Source organism: Danio rerio, chromosome 13 (assembly GCF_052040795.2).
Source record: "Danio rerio strain M-AB ecotype USA chromosome 13, GRCz13ab, whole genome shotgun sequence".
In the NCBI taxonomy this organism is placed as follows: domain Eukaryota; kingdom Metazoa; phylum Chordata; class Actinopteri; order Cypriniformes; family Danionidae; genus Danio; species Danio rerio.
Window position 1 is genome coordinate 18,096,774 of NC_141033.1, and position 23,084 is coordinate 18,119,857.

Genomic DNA, 23,084 nt, shown 5'->3' on the forward strand with positions numbered 1-23,084 from the left:
ATATATATATATATATATATATATATATATATATATATATATATATTAGGGGTGTAACGATACACTCAGCTCACGATACGATGTGTATCACAATATAATGTTCACGATTCGATATGTATCACGATATTTGGAATAAAAATTGAAAATTAAACTGAAATGCAAATATTACCAAGTAAACAATTTTTTATGCATTTCTTTTGTTTCAACTTGTTAAACTGAACCTTCTTTAAGAAAATAAATTAAACAGGCCTGTCTCTGGAAAATAAAACAATTTAAAAACTTCTTAAAAAATATTATTAAAATGACAGAGACAAAATTAAGGAACAATTTAAGTAAAGGTGCAAAAAAATAAGCTTTCTATTCAATTGAATTTAACAGTAAGAGCTTAAGGCTTTGCTTGGTCACTTGCGTTTTTTGTGTGTGCAATCCACATTTCCAGGTAATCAGCAGTTCTATAAGATAATCCTAAACTGATGTGTATCTGTCTGGAAGGTTTTTATGGATGGCTGTCTTCATGTTGGGCATGATGAGTGACAGGGTGGCCGTCTTTTTATTACACAGGACAGTCGTGGCTCTTTTCAGCAGTTTAGGCAGGTTTACTATTTCTTCGGCGTCGCTGATGTCGGCGCTATCAAGTGTATCATGTTGACGTGCATTTTTGTGTACCTCTGTACTCAAAAGGGTTAATGCTCGTCGTAATCATAACTCTAAAATGCGATATAATTGTTTAAATAATGTGTAAGTTTTCGGTTTGATTTCCACTGCTAAGTGCTGTTCATATTTCCCACGCGGCTCCTGAAAGATCACTCTGTTCCACAAACTGAATGTTGTTTACTACTTTATTAGTCACAACCTGCAGGTTCTGTTTACTAAAGCAGACGTACGCGTATGGCAAGCCGTTTTAGCATTTAAACCTTTGTTCTGACTATCCATAAATATATTTAATTCATATTTAATTAAATTCATTTAGAGATATTTTCTAATTACAATTGTGACTAGTCAAAACTCATTTAGAGATTTCTGCAAATATTTTTCAATGGAAGTCAATGGAGGAATATGACTAGTCATAATATATTTGCAGATATCTCCAATCTGATTTCGTACTAGTACAATTGTAATTGCAGATATCTCTAATTGTCATTCTGACTAGTCGAATTATAATTATGACTAGTCAAAATATAATTAGAGATATCTCTAAATATATTTATGGATAGTCAGAACAAACGTTTAAATGCTAAAACGGCTTGCCATACGCGCGTCTATCAGTCCGCCCTCTGTAGTAACAGCTCACGGTCAGCTCACGTCATGTGTGATTTTGCGGCCGCCAATACATCATTATATGAAGACAGAATGATATTTTAGGGTGAATTGTACCTTATAAATACAGTATGTGACTCTTTTAACAGCATTAGAAGGTATCCATGTCGCTGTGCAAAGTATGTAAATCACTGTGAAGACTTTATAACTTAGGATGTTTGACCCAGTATGCGTGTCAAAAAGCGGACGAGTCTAAAGCAATGACTGTACAACCGAAATGTTGCCAGACGTCTGATTTTGAGAGGATGGGCCATCCTCTATTTCAGCTCCACTCATCTTGGTCTGCTTACATTACTGCTGCTGCAATCTGAACTCACGTGCGACAGCAGGTGGAACGTAGCTCACGTGCAAACAGCTCAACTAATAAGAGAAAACGGACGTCAAATCGTAATCAAATCGTCATAACGCCACGATGCATATTGTGACATTTTTGCATCGCAATAAATCGTACAACAATAAATCGTTACACCCCTAATATATATATATTTTCAAATGTTTCATTTCGACTACAATAAAAGCAGTTTTTAATTTGAAATACTATTATTAAAACTATTATGTTTAGAAATGTGTAAAAAAATCTCTCTTTCTGTTTCCCAACATCAACCCACTCAAATGAACATTTCTAACTTCTTTTTGCCCCTAAGCGAAGAATGGAAAAACAACTTACTTGTGAGTCTATTGAGGCTTTTAAATGTTTTGACTGAATTTGTTCTCTATAACCATTGAATCATTGATGCATCACTCCATGTCAATGCACCTCTACCCATCTTTTCACTGCAAAGTACCTTCTGCTAAAAGTGCATTAAAAGCCTTGCTTTCTATTTCTGAAGCCACTTTATATACAGGACTTGCAGGACTCTGTGTCTGCTTTCAGACATTGTGCAATATCTATTTATTCTTTCTGCCTTTCACCCCAGCAGAAAAAAAAAACTGTAGCGCTTGCTCTCAAATCATCACTACCCTGAAGTTATTTCAGGCTATACGAGAGACACTGAAGTCTTATGCTGAAGTTGCTCTTCTGAAGCTGACTTGTGTCTCGGATGATGTGATAAGAGAGTGAAGGAAGATCCGAGTGGCTGTGATCTTCTCCAGGCTGAATGTGTGTGCACGAGTGTGTGTGTGTAGTCAGGCCAGTGATAATGAAGCGTGTCCTTGTCATCACACACTCTGCTCATTATGAGGACGAGCCCTGCAGTGGAAGTGCTGCAAAGAATCTCCAGGATTCAATTATCCAGTTCATATTTATTCATATTTGATTATGCACTTAGTTGTTTTTCACACTAACACAATTTGGAATACTCAGTATAGTTGATTTGGTTATGTGGGTTTTTATGTGTTTTGAGCTTGTCTGATGTTCTGTTTTAAGATCATTTTTTAAAATTCAGTGTTTGCAGAGATTTCTGAAAATGTAGAAACATTTACTGGTGCGTAATTGTTTAAACAGTAAAAGTTAAATGAGGCATATTAACTGTTATTAATTAATAATGCTGCTACTAGTATTAATAAGAACAAGGATAATAATAAAAGTAGTAATAATAAAATTGTAGTATTATTTATACAAATATAGTACAGTGATCCTTTGCTATTACACGATAATAATTTAGAAATAGTAGTAACAAAATGATAGTACTAACTATACAAATATAGTACAGTGATCCTTCGCTATAACGCAATAATAATTTAAAAATAGTAGTAGCAAAATGATAGTATTAACTATACAAATATAGTACAGTGATTCCTCGCTATAACACAAAATTAAAAAATAGTAGTAACAAATGTATAGTATTAACTATACAAATATAGTACAGGGATCCCTCGATATAACACGATAATAATTAAAAAATAGTTGTAACAAGATAGTATTAACTATACAAAATTGTACAGTGATCCCTCGCTATAATGCACTTATAAAAAAGTTGAACCTCTGGACATGCTAAAAGAGGGGAGAAGTTACGCAGCTTTAGGGCACCATTACGAAATAAATAAATGAAGATCAAATGGATTTGGTCTTTGGTTTCATTTTATAATACTGGACTTATTATTCTACAACGTTTTGCACTTTGGCAGTGTTTAAATAAGAGACAAATGTGGTAAAATGTTAATGTCTGTCTAAAAAAAAGTTTATATAGTGTGTAGTGAGGTTACAGCCTTAAAACATCTAGAACAGGGGTGGGCAAACTCGGTCCTGGAGGGCCGGTGTCCTGCACAGTTTAGCTCCAACCCTAATCAAACACACCTGCTTATAGATTTCTTGTGATCTTAAAGACACTGATTAGCATGTTCAGGTGTGTTTGACTAGTGTTGGAACAAAACTCTGCAGGGACACCGGCCCTCGAGGATCAAGTTTGCCCATCCCTGATCTAGAATAATTGTAAACAATAAAGCGGACTACTTTTACAGATTTCGCCTATTGCGGGTTATTTTTAAAACGTAACTTCCTTGAATACCGAGGGACCACTACATATGTATCATCATTATTATATAATTTATTGATTTTTAATTGATAATTTTGCTTTTTTTTTATTATATTATATATAGTTGGTAGTAAGTTCAAGATTTTGTTGAACAAATTTGACAAATTTCCTGCTAATGATAAGAAAATAAATAGTATTACACATGACTTATGTTCCATTTATTGTTGTTATAAAAAAAAATAGGTTAATTGTATTAAAACACTTTATAATTATTGTAATGATAGCATATTTGTTATACATTTTTTTGTATACATATATGCTAAATTATTTAATATAATTTTTTAATACCTTGTCATTTTTTCCTGGGCTTTATGAGGCTCACCTTAAGAACGAATATTGAAAATTATGGTCACACTTTACAATAAGGTTTCATTAGTTAATGTTAGGTAATGTATTTACTAACATGACCTAATAATGAACAATACTTGTACAGCATTTATTAATCATAGTTTAACATTTACTAATGCACTATTAAAATTAAAACTCATGCTTGTTAACATTACGTCACCTTAGAATTGTAAGGTTCTATCTGACATTTTTGACAAAAATTTTGTCGACAAATTCTTATTAAATGTCAACTTTTTTACATTATGGGATGTTTTTTTTAGAAGTTGTTTGAATTTTATGATTTTTTATTTAAAAAAACAAACGTTACAAACATACTGTTTGCTATGGAATGCAAAAACTTTGAAGCTTAACTTCTCAAAATCTTTCAGAACGCAGATAGAACCTTATAATTCCAAGGTGACAATTAGTTAATCGAGTTAACGAACTAACAATGAGAAAATTTATTTCCATTAAATAGACAAATATAAGTAAATACTAATAAATTCATATTTCATAATTTGTTAGTAAATACATTAACATTAATGAATAATATAACATTTTTGTAAAGTATTACCAAAATAGTGTGGTTAACCCTCTCTGCATAAACTATGTTGAGAAGCACATTGTGAATGTGTAAAATAAGCAATAAAAGATCTTTTAAAACAACCTCATCATTTCATCAATAAATGCTCGGATGTAATGCATAAGGTTGCAGATGATTTATTCTCTATTTTCTGAAGTGCTACTTTAATGCCAGCTTAGAACATTTTCTTAATTAAAGGCCTGTAATGGTCAGTGCTGAGTAATTAATGTGTGTTTTCTGTCATCTGCAGGGTCCACATACAGTGTCCTGTCCACAATGCCATCAGACTCGGAGAGCAGCAGCTCCCTAAGCAGTGTTGGTATGTTTCAGCTCTCATCCTTCACATATTGTATTCAGAAATGTACAAATTCTCTATATGATAGGAATTAGTTGTTCCTGAATAATACAGTCTGATATATAAATGTACTGCAGTATCACATGTGATACTGTTTAACGTGTGTGAGTTTGTTTACAATATAGACATGTACTGATATGGCTTTTCTCCAAAATCCTTTTGTAAAGGATTTTTAGTTTTTCCAAAACTAGCGTGATATATGAACTAAAAAAGATTTGGCTGAAAGATCTGGACTGAAAAAAAACAACAACTTAAAATTCTGGATGTACTTACCCGAAAAAAACAAAACCAAAAATACTTTGTATTTATAATATTTGTTTAAATATTTTTTTCAATTAAGTAATATAAAATAATTCTGTAAGACTTATTAAATTAAACTCAATACAATAAATTATACTCATTTTAAATAACACAATAAAATAAATACATATATTTACAGATACTCGGACATATACAGTGGAAATATACAGTGGCCAAAGTTATTAGAATACTTGGCAGTTGGCATATTTTCAAGGTTGTTTCAGTTGTTTTGAATCAGCCTTTACAATAAACCAAAATCAAAGGTGAATGCCCCACACACAAACACCATCTCTAGCCCTGGTTACCACTTGTCTTGCTCTGTTACACTTTTCATTTTATCCTTCTGGATCTTCTCTATTGGACTTGAACGGGTGTGACACACAGGTGACGCTTATAAAACCTTGCTCTGTTCCCAATATTATCACTATATTATCAGTGTGCACACAAGTTTTGGTTAAAAAAAGAACATTTAATAATTTCTCTTTAAAGATAAAGAGGAGCAATTCCAGCATTCTGGGATGCGTTTTCGAAAACTACTGTTAGCCAACTAAGGTCACAAATTGCATTGTTACAAACATAGTTCATTGATTTGGTGTTTCCCAAATCCATCATTCCAACGAACATTCGCAAACTGTGTCGCAAACCTGTACACTTGCAGCTACACCTGCTGTAGTTAGAAGCATGGTTCCTGGCTGTGTTCTATTTCAAGTTATGCCCTATTCCCTATACCCTTTTTTGCCCTCTTCATCTCAGGAGGCTTTTTCAGTTCATTCATAACAATTTGCTTTTGTATAATGCTATTATTATTAGCAGTATTGTTTATTATATCCATATTTATATTTGTTTTATTAAAAACAAGCTTAGATTTGCCCACCTGCAGGTTTTAGACCATATGGAGCACAGCATGTGTATTAGGATATAACTCAGGTTTTTGAACACACTTCGTTATTATTGTTCATTTATTCGTTTGCTGGAAAATAGAACTGAATTTAGAAGTAGTTTTAGTCTTAATTTTAACAAACAAAATTAATTATTTATAGACTAATTGATGTCTGTGCGTAAAGGTTTCCCTATCCAAGAGCGAAAGTGAAAGTAGATCTATTATCTCTCATTCTTGCGCAGTAGATGCTCTGTTTAACTGTTTTCTGTAAAAAAAAAAAAACTGTTAACTGTTTGCTTGTGAAATGCTCAGTTTTTTCACTTACACTTACTTTACGTCCTGTAAATAGCAAATGCGCTTATGGCGTGATGCAGCTTGCTCTTAAAGGGATTGGGAGATGAGACTCTGATTGGTTTATTCTCAAAACACACCTATAACTCATTAAGAAATTAAACTCAACCCTATTAGACCATGCACCACGGCGCAAACCAGGTTTTCCCGTCCTTAAATTAGCAAATATGGATTTTCTGACACGCCCTGAAAGCGTTAGCGCCCTGCGCTTTCCGTTTTGCGCATGGACCGTCAAAATAGAGCCCTTAAACATGCAATAATTAAAAAAAAAAACATTAAAGTCATCTCTCTTAGGTGTAATAAGCTTTCCAAGTATTTTTTTAACAGTTAAGTTTTAGTGATCTTCATATTAACAATTGCGCTCACATCGTAGTGCACTTTGAAAACATTTTTGCCATTTTGAACACAGCTGTGGCTCATGACGATGGGTTGACCTATTATTTAAAAGCAGAATTTACGTTACTTCTCCAAAGCATGTGAAAAAAAATTATATATATTGGTTTGAAAATGTCAAATTGTAAAAGTAAACGTTTACAATCAATAAAAAATAAATAAAGAAACAAGATCCTACTTTATAATAATAAAATAAAATAACAATAACAAAAATTATTATTAGGTAGGATTTCTTCATAAATGGCCTTCTGTAAATTACATCTATTAACGGTTTATATTGTTTATTTACGAGATTAAAATGCGTGTTAGCTAAGTGGTTTTATGTTTTAGAATCGAATATGGAATACTCTCAATAATATTTGTAAAGGAAACAGGTGTGTGTCGTTTATATATTTTTCAATTGAACCTTCGCTAAGCCCCGCCCTCCTTAGTTACTGTTGCTACACCTGTCAAGCGTTCGTGCCTGGCACGGCTTTTACATTTTGCATGCACCAGTTTCAGACATTGCCAGGGATATAATGTCATTTTTAGCAAACAGGTGAGATATCCGAGAAATCCAGACAAAAAAGCACTGCAGTATGCATTACCGGGGTATATTCCCCACATAATAGGCAACCGAATAATAATTCAATCAAAATTGAAGCTAGCTCAGCCTAGCCGCCTCATACGCTGACCATTCAACAGCTTAGCTCATGCTCAGCAGGAGAGGTAAAATTTAAAAATAATCTAATAATAACAAATTACACTGTGATTTCTCTATTTTTAACCAGCATGAAAAAGCATGAAAGATTAATTGTTGTGCAATGAAATATAGCGTTATTAATCGACAAGGAAACATGCATGGACAGTGCTTCTACATCATTCATTCATAGAAAGAACAGCCAGAAAGGGGAAACTGATGGATTTGTGCTGAATATTAGCATCATTGACCCATAACAATATACAGTAAGTTACCTATTACTGTCAGTATGTTTGTTTGCTCGTTATAAATGACTGAAAAACAGCTGGGGGTAATGTATAAAGTATATAGTTTATATATAAAGTATATTGATCGCAAGTGCTCAGTTTTGTTTTGTTCTGTTGAGTTGTAATTTTAAATATGCGTAGCTTGAAACAAATGGAAATATGAAGTTCAGTAAAGTTAGCAACAGATTTGCAGATTCCTATTTGCCGGGACAATATCAAATGTCATTAAGACCTATGGGCAAAGCAGTGGCACAGCAGGTAGTGCTGTTGCCTCACAGCAAGAAGGCCGCTGGGTCGCTGGTTCAATCCTCAGCTCAGTTGGCGTTTCTGTGTGGAGTTTGCATGTTCTCCCTGCGTTTATGTGGGTTTCCTCCGGGTGCTTCGGTTTCCCCCACAGTCCAAAGACCCGCGGTGCAGGTGAATTGGGTAGGCTAAATTGTCCGTAGTGAATGTGTGTATGAATGAGGCCCCGTTTACACTAGTACATTTTAGAATGGAAACGATCCACGTTCACACTAGCGTTTCACCCACCTTTCTGAACAGCTCTCCGTCCACACCAAAACGCTGAAAACGCACATCATGTGACCACACACACACACTCTCGGGCAAGTGATGCAGCCTATCTACCCAGATGAGAGCTCTGCTTGTCGGACTGCTCATCAAGCATCTCCCGCTGGATCTAATCTCACTATATTTATTAAACGTGATATTTTATTCAGCTTGTTGTCTTTATCTAACAACATATTCCCCGACTTTGGTCATTGGAATCTATTACTTGTTCTCAGGTAACGTGTTTTGGCTAAGCGCAAAGATAAGTTAATAGTTAATCACCACATAGCCTACATTCTGTATATTGACTGATTGCTTGCCTTTATTTCCAATAATGTATAAACTTATTGTATGTTATACTTTTACAATGGCCATTATTGATTATTAAAACTGATATTCAGCAAAAGAGAGGGTGTGTTTCATATTTTCACTGAAATTAAAAGGAGGTAGTGATGTTATAGACTCCGTTTTGTTATAAATATCTACACAGTGAAGACGACGCTCATATATGCAGCACAACGCCTCAATATTTCTGCTGTCTGTTAAGTTGCTAATATCAAAATGAAAATAGGCAGTTCCTTAAATCATGTTTTCATTTTATTGTTGAGAAAGTGAAACAACGTAGCCAGGGTGATGTGAATGAAGTTATACAGTACACTGTTCCCTTTGAAGATTTACCCATGTCCTCGGTAGTCTGTTTTTCATATCAAACTGAGAAGAAGAGACTGCAGCCTTGATCAAACTTGCGAAGTCAGAACTTACAAGAAGAGCATGCAAGAATGAACTGTGGGTGTGGGCTACTTAATATTGAGGAAAAGCCCTAATCAGAGAGGCGAATGTTGGCAGCCCCGCCTCCATTTTCAGATTTCTCCGTTTTCCCCCATCCACACTGAGACAGAGCAGCAGCGTTTTACAATAAAAATGGCCTCTCCAGCGTTTCCAAAACGATCCATTTTCGACGCTCGAAAACTCTGGCGTAGTGTGGACGGATGGCGTAACCGTAGCAAAACTTACGCGTTTTAAAACGAAAACGCATTAGTGTAAACGGGGCCTGAGTGTTTGTGGATGTGTCCCAGAGATGGATTGCAGCTGGAAGGGAAAACGTGCTGGATAAGTCGGCGGTTCATTCCGCTGTGGCGACCCCAGATTAATAAAGGGACTAAGCCGACAAGAAAATGAATGTATGAATGAATTATGACCTATTCGCTATTAGTATGACTAAGTTACTATGGCGAAGGCTTAAATAGAGCAGAGCTCATAATATAGAGAGCAAAAAAAGCAAAAGACAGCTGTGAAACATAACCTGCATTTCTCCTCTTGGGTTTTTGGTTTTGAAAAGGGAAAAAAATTCCACCATCCCGTCCAAACTTTAGGTATACTGGGTATCAGATTTGCACAATCCATATGCACAACGCTTTGGTCTGTTTCCCTCACTCGAAAGCTTGTCAGAGCCCCTGCGCGTAGCTACGGTTGCTAAGCCAAGATTGGTGGATGGCGTTTTTTAGGTGTCACTTAGCGAAGGGTCAATTAATATGGAAAATGAGTGCATGTTTTTACCAAACTTAGTGTTTTTTTAAATGCATGTTTGTGTAAAACAATATAGTTTGGACAAAGAAATTATTATTTTTTTTCTTTAAAGAGGTTGTTACTCCACCCCATTTAGAGTATCATAAAGGACGTTTTACATTATAACTAACATGGTTAAAACAATGGATCTGCGACTAAATAGCTACGGTTTTGGGAAATACTCTTTACCACATCGTTGTTTTCCCAAACAATGCATTGTACTATGATAGTTTAGCCACAAGTTATGTTGTTGTTTGGGAAACGCACCCCTGGATGAGACATTTGCTTTAAATACAAAGAGAAACTATGTTATATTGAAACATATGCTTATATTTTGCAAAACAATTAACCACAGAGTTATAGGATCAGAAATATATCAATCTGTAAACATTTTTGTATTTTAAATGAGAAAAACAAACATGTGTTATAGATGTGACCAAAAAAGTATGCGTGTTTACAGTATACAACATGCTTTGTAAAGAATTTTATTAATTTAACTGCACAACTGAAAAGAAATAATGCTTATGAAAAAGATGAGGTGGCTCACTTTAGAACAAAAATATTTGATTTGATTTTATTTAATAGTTTTTGAATATATGAAGAAAAAGCTTGGTTATGTGACAGATTTAAAATTGGCATTTGTGCAACTTTAGTAAATCAAATGTAATTGTTTAAAAAACAATGACAGAGACATTTGAAATAGCTCTGAGGACTTTTTTTTCTGTTGGAGTATAGAAATGAATTATGGTCAATGATATCAGTATCCCAATAATTACCACAAAACCATCCATTCTTAATTGACCATCCACCGCTGACACTTAGTACACTGCCACAACAATGTCCATAATGCATGTGGGTGGGTGTGTGTGAGTGATGCATTTGTAAGTCACTCATATGAGACTGAAGGCTCAGATGAGTGGTAATAATGAGTGTTGGAGGGCATGGCAGTTGCGTCTGGAGGCAGAGCCCCTTTCTCCTGGTTTGGTGCCAGTGGAGAATGTGCTCTCAGGTTGACTGTCGTCCAAATGACTTGGCAGTTTCGCATAGCAGTTTCTAGAGGGACCAGCATGTTGTGCCAAAGATACCCATAATGCTTACTCCCTGCTTGTGTCTGAGGAGGAGAAATGTGGGCTTGAGATGAAGTTGAAAATGTCAGCAAAGGGCCTTTTCATGTATTTTACACATGAACATCACACTTTTAAACTTGCAGGCTGCTGGTTACAGAATTCCTTAACCTGTCTAATTTTAAGTGTAGTAGTAACCTTTTTGTAAAGCTGCTTTGGAACTAGGGCTGCGCAATATTGTTAGATATGAAATAAAATCACTGTCATAAATATTTTGTGCGTAAATAAAATTCACGCATCCGTTATAATATAATGTCGTAAAGGAAAACGGAATGTAGTCGTAATTTTATGAGGGTACAATTCCAAAATCTGCGATTAGAACAGACACAGATATAACATTTTCATCAGTATTTTCATGCATAACAATCTGTATATATAATCAAGAAAAAGATACAATTGAAATAAATCTAACAGTATTGAAGTACAGTAATAGAATGATAGAAATAAAAATAATTAAATAAAATTAATCATAGTCAAGGTCACAAATGGTACAGTTATGGTAAACACACACACACACACACACACACACACACACACACACACACACACACACACACACACACACACACACACACACACATACATATGTGTATGTATATATATATATATATAGTTTCAATCTACTATAATCTTCTATGTTAAGCTGCTTTGACACAATCTATATTGTAAAAGCGCTATAGAAATAAAGATGAATTTACACATTTAATTACACTGTGGCGACCTCTAATAAAAAAGGGAATAATCTGAAAGAAATTAGGAGAGAGTGCTAATAATAATAATGATGATGATAATAATAATAATAGTAATAATTATGGATGTCCCGATCAGGCTTTTTTATCCTCATGTTTGAGTCTATAAAATATATATTTTACTCCTGAATTAATCAGTTTTGTAGATTTTCAAGCCTGTAAACTGTTTGGAAAAACACATATGCATTATTTATTCACATGTTGCATGTAAACATCTTCCAATAAATCCCTGGAAAGACAATGAAATGACATCTTGACAAATATATGCGCTCTACGTTGCGTTTGACTTTAATAGAGGTGATCCTCTTTATCGCTGGATAAAGCTGAGTTCATTCTCTGAATATCTGCAGCAGATTGTCTGAGACCAAAAGATTATAGTGGAATTTTAGTTGCTGCTCATCCCAAAAGATAATCATTTACATAAAGTGCTCAGAATGTCTGCCATTGTGACCTCAAGCATTTTCACATTTTTTCCCTATGATTATTTATGCGGCTTTGTTTTGCTCTGCAGTTTTTTTTTTAGAACAGTCAAGCTTTAAAGGTCAGATTTCATTTTAAGTGCTGTTTTTTCAGTTCTGTGGTAAATCTCTGCTCTGAAAATAAAATGATTGATGTTATTTTTACCATGTTCTATTGAACTAAATCTTGGTCACTGAATTTTTTTTATTAAAATAAACATTAGATGAAAGTAGGGATGTCACAATACACAGTATTACTCTAATAATGAAGCAGAAAAATATTTCAATATTATTGCCTGTCAGTATGCTAGATACTAATTAGTGCTTTTAAATGATTCAAAATAAAAGTATGCATTTACATAATGTGTCTGTGCTGCTTTTTATAGATATAAATGGGTGTGTATATTTGAGGTTTATTTGTAAATAATAAATAATATTTATGCAAATATTTGTTTTTAAACATTTTTAAATATTAATATTTTTGTATTTAATGTATCTGTGTGTATTAACACATAATAAACATAAACAGAACACACACATATTATGTAAATACACATTTTTATTTTGGACGCTGTTGAACATGATTGATCATTTGACAGCACAAACATTATTCTTGCATCACTTCAGAGAAGGAAATGATTTCAAGCACTTCGAGTACAAGAAGTAAAAATATTTGCATACATTGTTGTAATTTGATGCTGTGCTAAGCTAAAAATGGTTTAGTCTCTAACTGGCATTATGTGCAATTCTGTTTGTATGCAGTACTGTAATTCGCTGGCCCAATAAATAACTAGATAATAATACATAAAGATATTTTTATATAACTAGTTTAGTTAGTTAGTTCGCCTTCTTTAGCCCTTGTTCAATTTTTTTGTTTTGTTGTTTTTATGCCAATTTCACTCGCCCCAACCCCATACTCCATGCATGTGCAAACATCATTCACATATTATTCACATATTTACATGTAAATTTTTTTTTTTAATTTGTAAATATTTATTAAATTTTAAAATGACTGCTTTCTTATTGTATATAGTTTCAAATTAAATGATTATTTCAGTCATTATTGCTTTTATTACTATTACCAATAATAATAATCATATTAATAATAATAACGATAATAATTTATATTAGAGTGCTTTCTAAAGGATCATGTGACTCTGAAGACAGGAGTAATGAAGTTGAAAATTCATCATTAAAATCACTGGAATAAATTATTATTTTAAATTTTAAACCACTTTTGAACAGATATTTTATAGTGTAATAACATTTCACAATTTTACAATTTGTACTGTATATTTAATTAAATAAATTCAGCCTTGGTGAGCAGGAGAAGCTTAGCTTTAAACATTTAAAAATTCTACTAACCCCAAACTTTTGACCGATATATGTGTGTATATTCAGCTAAAATGAAAGTGGATTTTACCCAATATATGTGTGTATATTGTATTTAATTTCAACTTTTTGGAATCAATTTTAACTAAAACTTCCACTGATTTGTATGCCAAATTGTATATTTCTCTAAATGAGTTACTGGGGATTCACCTCTTAAAACCTCCCCTATTTTTTTCCTGATTTTTAGAAAATTAATTTATATTATCCAAAAATATTTAGTTGTGACTTCGTCATATTTGTATGGTTTTAATGGCACATTTTCATATGCCAAATTAGTTTGTTTTGAGTGATCTGTGTTGACCATAACCCTGCATTAGTGCAGGGTGAGCTTGTCTGTGCTCGGGTGACGTGCTCACTGTTGCAGGTACCAAAGCTTCATCACCTCCACCTGCGCTCAGTGACACCCGGCCGGCCAGTGACAGTCTGGACACCATCCTCTTCCAGCTGAAGCAGGTCACCAGGGAAAGGGACGAACTTCGCAAGCGCTTGGCTCTCGCCTCTCCTGGCACCACCTTTGATGACTGCCGGTACCAACACTACTTTAAAATGGCCATTAAATTATTTTTGCTACACTGTAAATCCACAAACAGTAAAAATCATTAAGTGAAATAAATTAGTTTAACTTACAATTAAAAAGAGTTACTTTGACTTAATGAAGAGTTGTGGTAATTCAAAGTGAATATATTAAGCAGAACTCAATCCGAATGAGTTATGAATGAATTATTTATTTATATGAATTTATTTATATATTGTTAATGCTAGAAGTAATACCAAATCATTTGAGCAGCTGATAGTTGTGTGGACTTAATTTGTTCTATTAACTGAACCTAACTCCCCCGATTTGATAACTGATCTTAGAATGTTTAAGTTATGAATACTCTAAATTTTTGATGTTATCAACACCAATAATATATGTGTATGTGACTCAATGTATATAAGTTTACAGTACTCAAACAATTTTGTTTCAAAACTTAAATAGTTTGCCACAATTGGTTTCCTTAAACAGTTAAGAGTTACCTTGTCAGGTTTTACAGTGTAGTGTTTAGCTGAGGCATGTAATTTATGACTTGCCATATTTGTAAACAGAGAAGCACCTCTGTGTCTATTGCTAGAAGCAGCGTTACTTATTAACCACTGTGTACTGGTTCTTGTTTGACTTTCTGATTAATTATGTAGTGGTTTTGAATTTTATACTGACACCTGACTAATGCTGCACCTATCAACCCTTGTCGATAAGAATAGATAAGGCTAGGCAAGGCAATCAAATACATGTTTATGGGCAATGTTACTCCAGAAAATTATCTCCATAAGTTTCAAATCTGTAAACAATTTAAGATAGTTTAATCAATTCCAAAAGATTTCTGTGCCTCAATTGAAAGTCTAATCATGCAACTCCATGATGATTCAGTTATTAATAAAACTGTATTAATTAGATCCAAGTTTGTTTGAAGTGGCACAGTCACTTTATGGGATTTATGTTAGACTTTTATTCACATATATGTATTGTGATCTTACTTCAGATCAAATCTTATTAGGGGTCTGGCAGAATTAATGCAGCTGCAATGTCCATGCAATTTTAAGCATATTTTCTGTATTTGTTTAAAAGGTACAGTATAATTAGGTAATGTCAGTCAAACAAAAAAATGCAGATTTTTATATTAAATATATATGTCAATATATTACGGTCAGAAAAGTATGGGGTCATTAATGGCTTGTTTCCACTGAGTGGTATAGTACAGTAAGGTATAGTACGGGTCACCTGTATCAGGTCTGCATTTCCACTGCCAAAAGGGAAACTACCAATAGTGGGCGTAATGTGTACAACAGAAATTTTCAGTCATCGCCTTCTTGCATGAGGAAATGTTAAAGTGAAGCTGTACGGGTCATTCACATATCGTATGAGAAGCACTTCTCACAAAACAGATGCTTTATACACATAAATACTTCAAATGTTCATTACTAACCTTTCTATGAACATGATTTGATTATAACTGCAAATCAATGAAATCAGTTATTGTAATGTCTGTGATTAAATAAAACAAATAAATAAATTAATGCAACATACATGAACACATACAGACCCTTATAGTTTTGATATGTTACCAATTACGGATAAACTACACACAACATACATTTAGTCCTTATTTATGTTCAAAAACAACACGCAACATATAGTCCACCACAGTCAGTGCAAACCTTTCATATGTATCTTTAATCATTACCAGCGTATGTAATCTCTGGTTAGAAAGTAATTCCGTCATTCCAAGTTCCTAATAGTCCAAATGGCGATGATAATAATTAAACATGGCAGTTTGTTCATCTTTTAGGTTGCTGAAAGAATCATTTGCTCCTTTGTTTTTTTGTTCTTCGCTCTCACATTTGTCTATTTTCGAAAGGATCGAATGTCAGAAGCACTTCAATAGTCACGCACATGTTAATATCATCAGCTCAAGAAGTTTGTTATTTCCAATATAGATACGAGAAAGTAAAACCGCTAGTGCTTTTGGCGGCCTTGTAAACAACTATGGTGCATGGGGTAGATTCTGCTCTTCTTTTTGGCTTTGTGGCTGTTCATCAAGAAGATGACAAGGTTTGTTTAAGCTCGGGTGGACCATGGGTCATTATTATATGTACATATTATTACGATGTAAGGTCTCGGCTGTGTATTTAAAAATGGTGCTTTCTTTGTTTTCATTTTTCTGCTTGTGTATGAGCTGTTGACGTTTCTCTGAAAACTAATAGTATTCAGTTAAGTATCTAGCTCTGCCTTTTGGTACCCTTTTGTCTTGCTAGGGACCCTTCCTAAGTACTCACAAAGTGGTATGATAGGGTTCACTTTTTAGTACCTTTTAAAAGTGGAAGCAACCATAAAAGCGTACCGAACTGGACCAAACCGTACCGTACCACTCAGTGGAAACAGGCCATTAAACTTTTTTTGGTGAATTTTTTCTTAAAAAGATAACTTTGCTGCCCCTAGTAATGTTTTTTGTGTCATAATTGTTAAATATTCTAGCAGATGTATTATATTTTTATACAAATTTTTATATAAAGCAAAAGTAAAAAAAAAAGTTAATAAATAATTAATGAAGGGACAGTAATCCCTTAGATTTGAGTGAAAATTATCCTCATTTGTGTTTCGAAACATTTGTAACAGGTAACTTCAAATTAGAGAATTTATGCCATTTCATTTTGGTGTAAACTAATTCTTTAAGCCTTTTATTTAATTAATAATGCCATTCTCAAGCATTTCAGTCATTTCATCACTGTTTGTAAGGCACAAAGAATGAGCTTAAGATGCAAACATAACTGTTATCCTAGTTAACATTGAGTTGCCCTTGCAGACTGAGGGACGCAGTGCTGATGAATTGCTCTTGTCTCCAAAAGGCCAAATTCCAAACCTGGTCATGACTACGAGCGTCTGAAAACGCAGTGCACGAAGGCTATGGCGGACCTGCAGTCTTTGCAGAACCAGCACACCAAAACTCTGAAGAGGTGCGAGGAAGCCGTGAAAGAAGCAGACTATTACCAGTGAGTACAGGTGCCATGAGTCTCAAACTGAGAGAGCTGACGCTAAGAGCCATCTGCTGCATTTCAAGCACATTTTTAATTAGAGCTTACATCATTTATAGGTTAATTATGATTTTATTATATCTGAAGCATTTTGTTCTGCAGCTGAAATTTTGTTGCAATAATTATGTTTATGTTATAATGCACTTTTAAATAGTAAAAAATAGCTTGAACGAGTCAGACAGAAATTAAAATTATTAACCACACGTCATTCCAAACTTCTAGAAAATTACAATTTCTATTGAAATAAAAATAAGTAGACGTGTGTGTGTGTGTGTGTGTGTGTGTGTGTGTGTGTGTGTGTGTGTGTGTGTGTGTGTGTGTGTGTGTGTGTGTGTGTGTGTGTGTGTGTGTGTGTGTGTGTGTGTGTGTGTGTGTGTGTGTGTGTGTGTGTGTGTGTGTGTGTGTGTGTGTGTGTGTGTGTGTGTGTGTGTGTGTGTGTGTGTGTGTGTGTGTGTGTGTGTGTGTGTGTGTGTATATTGTAGATGTAGGACTGAAGCAGCTAATTTTAATTTACACTGATGGACTAGGACAGAGGGTTGCTGAAGAACTTCTGAGAGATTTCAGCTGCTGTCTGGGCTTTCACTGCCTTTGTACACCTCCCTTTCTTCATGTGTTCAATACTTTTTTCTGTGTCGTTTCATTTTATTACACATAACTTAATGTGTTACTTATTTGCCCCATTATATATATGTGTGAATATATATATTTTCCGAAATTCAGGTGTATCAATCTCCTGAGTCCTAAGTTTTCTTTTGATGTATGTGATTTTAAGTAAACAGAAATGACAGTATATGGTTCAGAATCCACTATAGTGCCTCCCATAAGTTTGAAATGTACTTGCGGTGGTAGCCGAATTGAAACACACCTTTTACTCACGGCACATAAATGGTCAACTACATGCAACAAACAAAAAATTCTGTATTTTTTTTTACTATAATTGTCTTTATTATGACACTGTTTCTTTTCAATGGATTAAAGTTTTTTTAAATGCTGTTAAAAAAAAAAGAAATCCACTATTTCTCTTACTTTTATTATAATTAGGAGCCATGTGCACCCATTGACAGGTAAAAGCTGATCTCTCAAGTACAAGTTGCTTTATTGGCATGACATTTTGGAGCTACAGTATTGCCAAGGCATTTTAGATGTACATTGTAAAAAGCAAAAGCAAAAGTTGATTCCCAGACGTTTTAAGATATTTAGAAATATCGGTCGGATGCATTTTTTAAGTGCCCAAAAGGCACGACTCTGTGTGTCTGCAGAGCAAATAAGTCTATGGGAGTATTGACAGGTCTTGTACACATACGACAAGCAGTACAAAAAGTGAAGAAAAAATTTTGCACTGGTTAATTGATCTTGAATGATCACCATACTTGGGCAGCTGTTAATATACCTGGGCAACCCTCTCAAGTAAAGTCTGTTTGGGAAGCACTGGACTATTTGAAAATCTGAAATCTGAGGGTTAAAGAAAGATCAGAATACTGAGAAAATTTTCCAAACTAAGTTCTTAGCAATGCACATTACTAAACAAAAAATACAAATTGATATACTTACAGTAGGACATTTGTCAAATGTCTTTATAGAACATGTTTACTTTTATTCACTTCAAGATATATATTTAAACAATATTTAATATTCTTGCCATAAAATTTTGCATTAAAAAAATGATCATACAATGCATTGTTTGCTATTCCTACAAATATACGTGGGCAACTTGAGATTGGCTTTGTTGTCCAGGGTCACAATTAATTATCTTTTAGTCTTCATTTATGTTTTGTAGAGCAGTGCTGTGAACATTAATTGAATCCAAAACAACGCTAGCCTTGATATCCATGACAGCTTTAGCAACAGAATTTTTATTTCTGTGTGAATTTCCATTTCAGTGTCTTGCTATATAAAAAAATGATTATAAAACTGCTCTGTCATATCTCATCAATTTAAATGACACTGGTTAAATGTAGCCTTGTTATCTACAACAGCTGGCAATATGTAAGCTTGTACTCAAAGAAGTTTGTTCTGTTCTTTTGTCTCTGACTCACCCTTATTTGCCAGTGTTCTGTGATCCACACAGTAACATAATATTGTCCCTCCATACACAGATGTGCAGCGGCTCTAATCTGATTACAGTGTAAGGACACATGCCCTCCTGTCCTCATCTCTGCTGGGCATGAATGTCCAAAAAGAGATGAGGATTGAGTTGACGAGGGATTAATCCCATATTTCACCATTCCCTAAACAGTGTGTGATTATACCACAGACGCACGCAACAATTCTCTCCTACTGTTTGCATGTTGTCATGTCGGGAGAACGGAAACATTAATTTAGTTTGAGAACTGGGTTTAGCTTGCAACTGAAAGAGTTCAAACTGAAATGAAGCCAATTTGGAAAGGTGTACATGAGTAGAGAGGTGCATACGCACTGCAGCTGAATTCGGATGTTGTCTGAATATACACAGTTCAGTAAATTTGGAATGACAAGTGCATTCAACAACTCATTTAAAGTAATAGTCCATTCCAAGATGCAAATTCAGTTGAACAAAAAAGATGACATTTTTGATGGTGATTAAATCAGTATTCATTGACATCCATGGTAGAAAAAAAAAGAAAATCAGTTTGCATTTGTATAATGTGTAATGTGTAAACTATAAATCACAGGTAACAAGACGTGTTTGGTGCAATTTGCTGCCATTTTCACACCAGAGCAACCCTAATTTTCACATTTTGTGGTGTGTTGTTTAAATAGCAAATCCATTTATTTGCACCACTTTGTGGACTTGGGGGCATGTTTGTCTAAAATAGAGGTGTGTTAAGGCGCATTGTTGCTGTGTTGCTATTTTGAAATATGTGCCATTGACCATCTAAAAACACTTCTAAAGTCCTGCGCAGAGTACGTTAGTTATGACACTATGTGGGCTCAAACATTTATACATTGCTTTATACACAGGATGTACAGCAAACAGGATGTACACAAATATCTTTACACATAAAAAATTAAAGGATTAAAATGTTACAAAAATTATTATTTTCTACATAAATATAAAAGGTACTGCCTTCATGCCTCTTCATGCCTCTGTCCCTTTTCAGTTAATTCATGACAATTTGCATTTGTATAATGCTATTATTATTAGCAGTTTTATTTATTATATGCAAATTTATATTTGTTTTGATAAAAGCTAATTTAGATTTGTCCACCTGTAAGATTTTGAAATGTATGCATCACTATTCAGAACTGAATTTGAAATAGTTTTGAAACAAATCTTTGAGCTTAACAAAAGAAATTAAATATGTAGGCTAACAAAGGTTTTCAGTGGTGTGCATACAACACCGTTTCCTAATTCACAAAAGTAAAAAAGTAAGGTATAAAAATAAAGAGTAAGAGAAAAGGCCAAAAAGGCCAAATAGAAAAAGCTTATTCTTTATCCCCGTGCAGATAGTTTGTTTAAATGTTTTCTCACAAGTAAAGCGTACAGTTTTTCCACTTATAAAGTCTGCCATATAAATAACAAATGCGTCATGGTATGACGCAACTGACTCCTAAAGGGAATGGGAGATGATACTCTTGATTGTTTCAATACACATTATGCTCAAAATACACCCATAACGTATAACTCATTAATAGAATGAGCAGATCGTATTTTTCCATTCTTACAATAGCAAAAGTGGATTTGGACATGCCCTTAATGCTTTTGCGACATGCGCTTCAGACTTTGCGCCTAGATCTTTAAAATAGAGCCCATTAAGTTTGCCAGATTTTTCTAAAAAAACTGCAAATAAAAGTAATTTCATTCATCTTTTAAATAAACGATGCTGTAATTGCCTGATTTATTAACTCCATAAACCGCCAAGTTTAGTTTAATCAGGATTCTATACATGTCTTTGAATAGTATAATGTTCCTTTGGTTAACATATAAGGGACATTTTTGTTATGGTGTCAATCATCACAGTTTTACGAGTGAGTCCTGTTCCATACATGCACAAATTGATAATTCAGAATATTTTCTATGATATTTCAAACAGTTGTCATGAATTTCTTATTACTTGGGCCTGTATAAGATTCTGAGAGTATGATAACCTTGGATAAATTTATCACTGTTTCATGATATCACAGTATTGTGGTTGCTGACATAAAATAGGTAAAAAAAAACAAACAAACAAAGTATTTAAACAGGCTAAATAATTGAAATAATTAATTGACTTCTGTTGTCTTTATTAGTTTTAAAAGCACAGATTTCTTTCAACTTGATAAGGCATCTTTGGATATCTTTCTTTTCTTTGGATATGAAGTCTGCCACTGCACTGTTCAGGTCCAGCATGCTTGGATGTCGCTGCTTAAGTGATTTGTGGATAAGTGATAAGTAAATCTTGGGCTGACTAGTAGCTTTTGATGTGGATGCTTCTTTGCTCCTGGAGATACTGTTTCCCTAAAAAAACAGTCATAATAGTAATAAAAATGTGTAAATAATAATAATAAAAAATATGTATACCATGGGAAAAGGAACATTTTAACGGTTTTCAAATCATGACTTTTCCAAACCACGATAAACCTTAAATCTTCCCATGCCGAGTGTATACTGTACATGGTGTTTGTTTTCAGTGACAGTATAATCTAATTTAAATAAAAACAAGTTTGCTTACCTCATTCACATATAATTTTGCTTATTTTATAGAAAACTTACTTCATTTTGGTGTATTTTTTTTTTAAACAAGACAAAAATGTTTTCTTGTCTAGAAAATGATTCTTGATTTAGGAATTGTTTGATATTTAGACTAGAAACAAGACAGAAACTCTATGCATGCCAGTCTTACTTAAGAGGGCTTGTTTTTATTATTAGCTTTTTTTATTGTATTATTATTTAATTAATTTTTGATTGTTTAAAGCTGAAAGTAAATTGTGATGCTGAAAGTGCACAAGTGCGATGCACATTTTCACGCAGTGGACTTGAGTTACAGACAGCTCATCTGTGTCTTTGTTTTGTGTTTGTGTTTAGCATACAGCACAGCCGGCTCCTAAGTGAACAGACACAGTTAAAAGAGGAGATGGAGGTTTTGAAAAGAGAGAACACCAAGCTGACTCGAGAACATAACCATCTGAAACAGAGCTGTGAGGAGCTGAGGAGGCTTCATTCTGAGGATCAGAGGGAGGTGGCTGACATGAGACTACAGCAACAACAGGTACTGCTATGTTTGTAAATGCCATTGTCACTAACTGATTTTTTCAATTAGTCAGTTTAGTTATAGAATTATTATTAAGAGAGTGACGTTATGTATTTTATTATTACCTTATAGGACATTTTTATTAAGGAAGCGATCGTGTTTATGCTGTATATTCAATTTACAGTACTGTGCAGAATTTTAGGCCACTATAATTTTCACAAAAAAATTCAGTTATTTCTATATTTTTCTGCAACACGTAAGTTTGAATTATCAATTTATCAATTACTTTTTTTAAGCATCTTAGAGATCCTATGGATTTATTTAGTCTCGGTTTGTTCTGTTTCTTCATGTTATTCTTGACTCTACAGGAAAAAAAAGAAATAACCGAATTTAAATCTTGCCCTGAGACTTTTGCACAGTACTGTATATCAAAGTAATTTTAGAATTAAACCCTCGTTCCTAAATGTTCTAATTGAACTGTCAGTCGAATTTCTAGGAAATAAAGTTCAAATTGCCCTAAATTTGGCACTGGTGGTAGTTTTAAATGTACGGTAGCATAGTTTAGTTTTTTCAGATTTAT

General features: G+C 33.9%; 1 protein-coding gene across 9 annotated transcripts in view; it reads left to right on the forward strand.

The window, feature by feature from the left end:
- dlg5a (discs, large homolog 5a (Drosophila)) overlaps positions 1-23,084 on the forward strand; it is a 155,188-nt gene that overhangs the window by 32,427 nt on the left and 99,677 nt on the right. For 5 of the 9 annotated variants that reach the window (XM_087278377.1, XM_087278380.1, XM_087278384.1 and 2 more), the window contains exons 2-5: positions 4,952-5,020; positions 14,149-14,311; positions 17,169-17,312; positions 22,339-22,522. In XM_087278377.1, coding sequence (XP_087134503.1) covers positions 4,952-5,020; positions 14,149-14,311; positions 17,169-17,312; positions 22,339-22,522 — 560 coding nt within the window. The remainder of the gene's footprint in view (positions 1-4,951; positions 5,021-14,148; positions 14,312-17,168; positions 17,313-22,338; positions 22,523-23,084) is intronic. The other 4 variants (XM_087278379.1, XM_087278381.1, XM_087278383.1 and 1 more) reach the window with 2 other exon arrangements.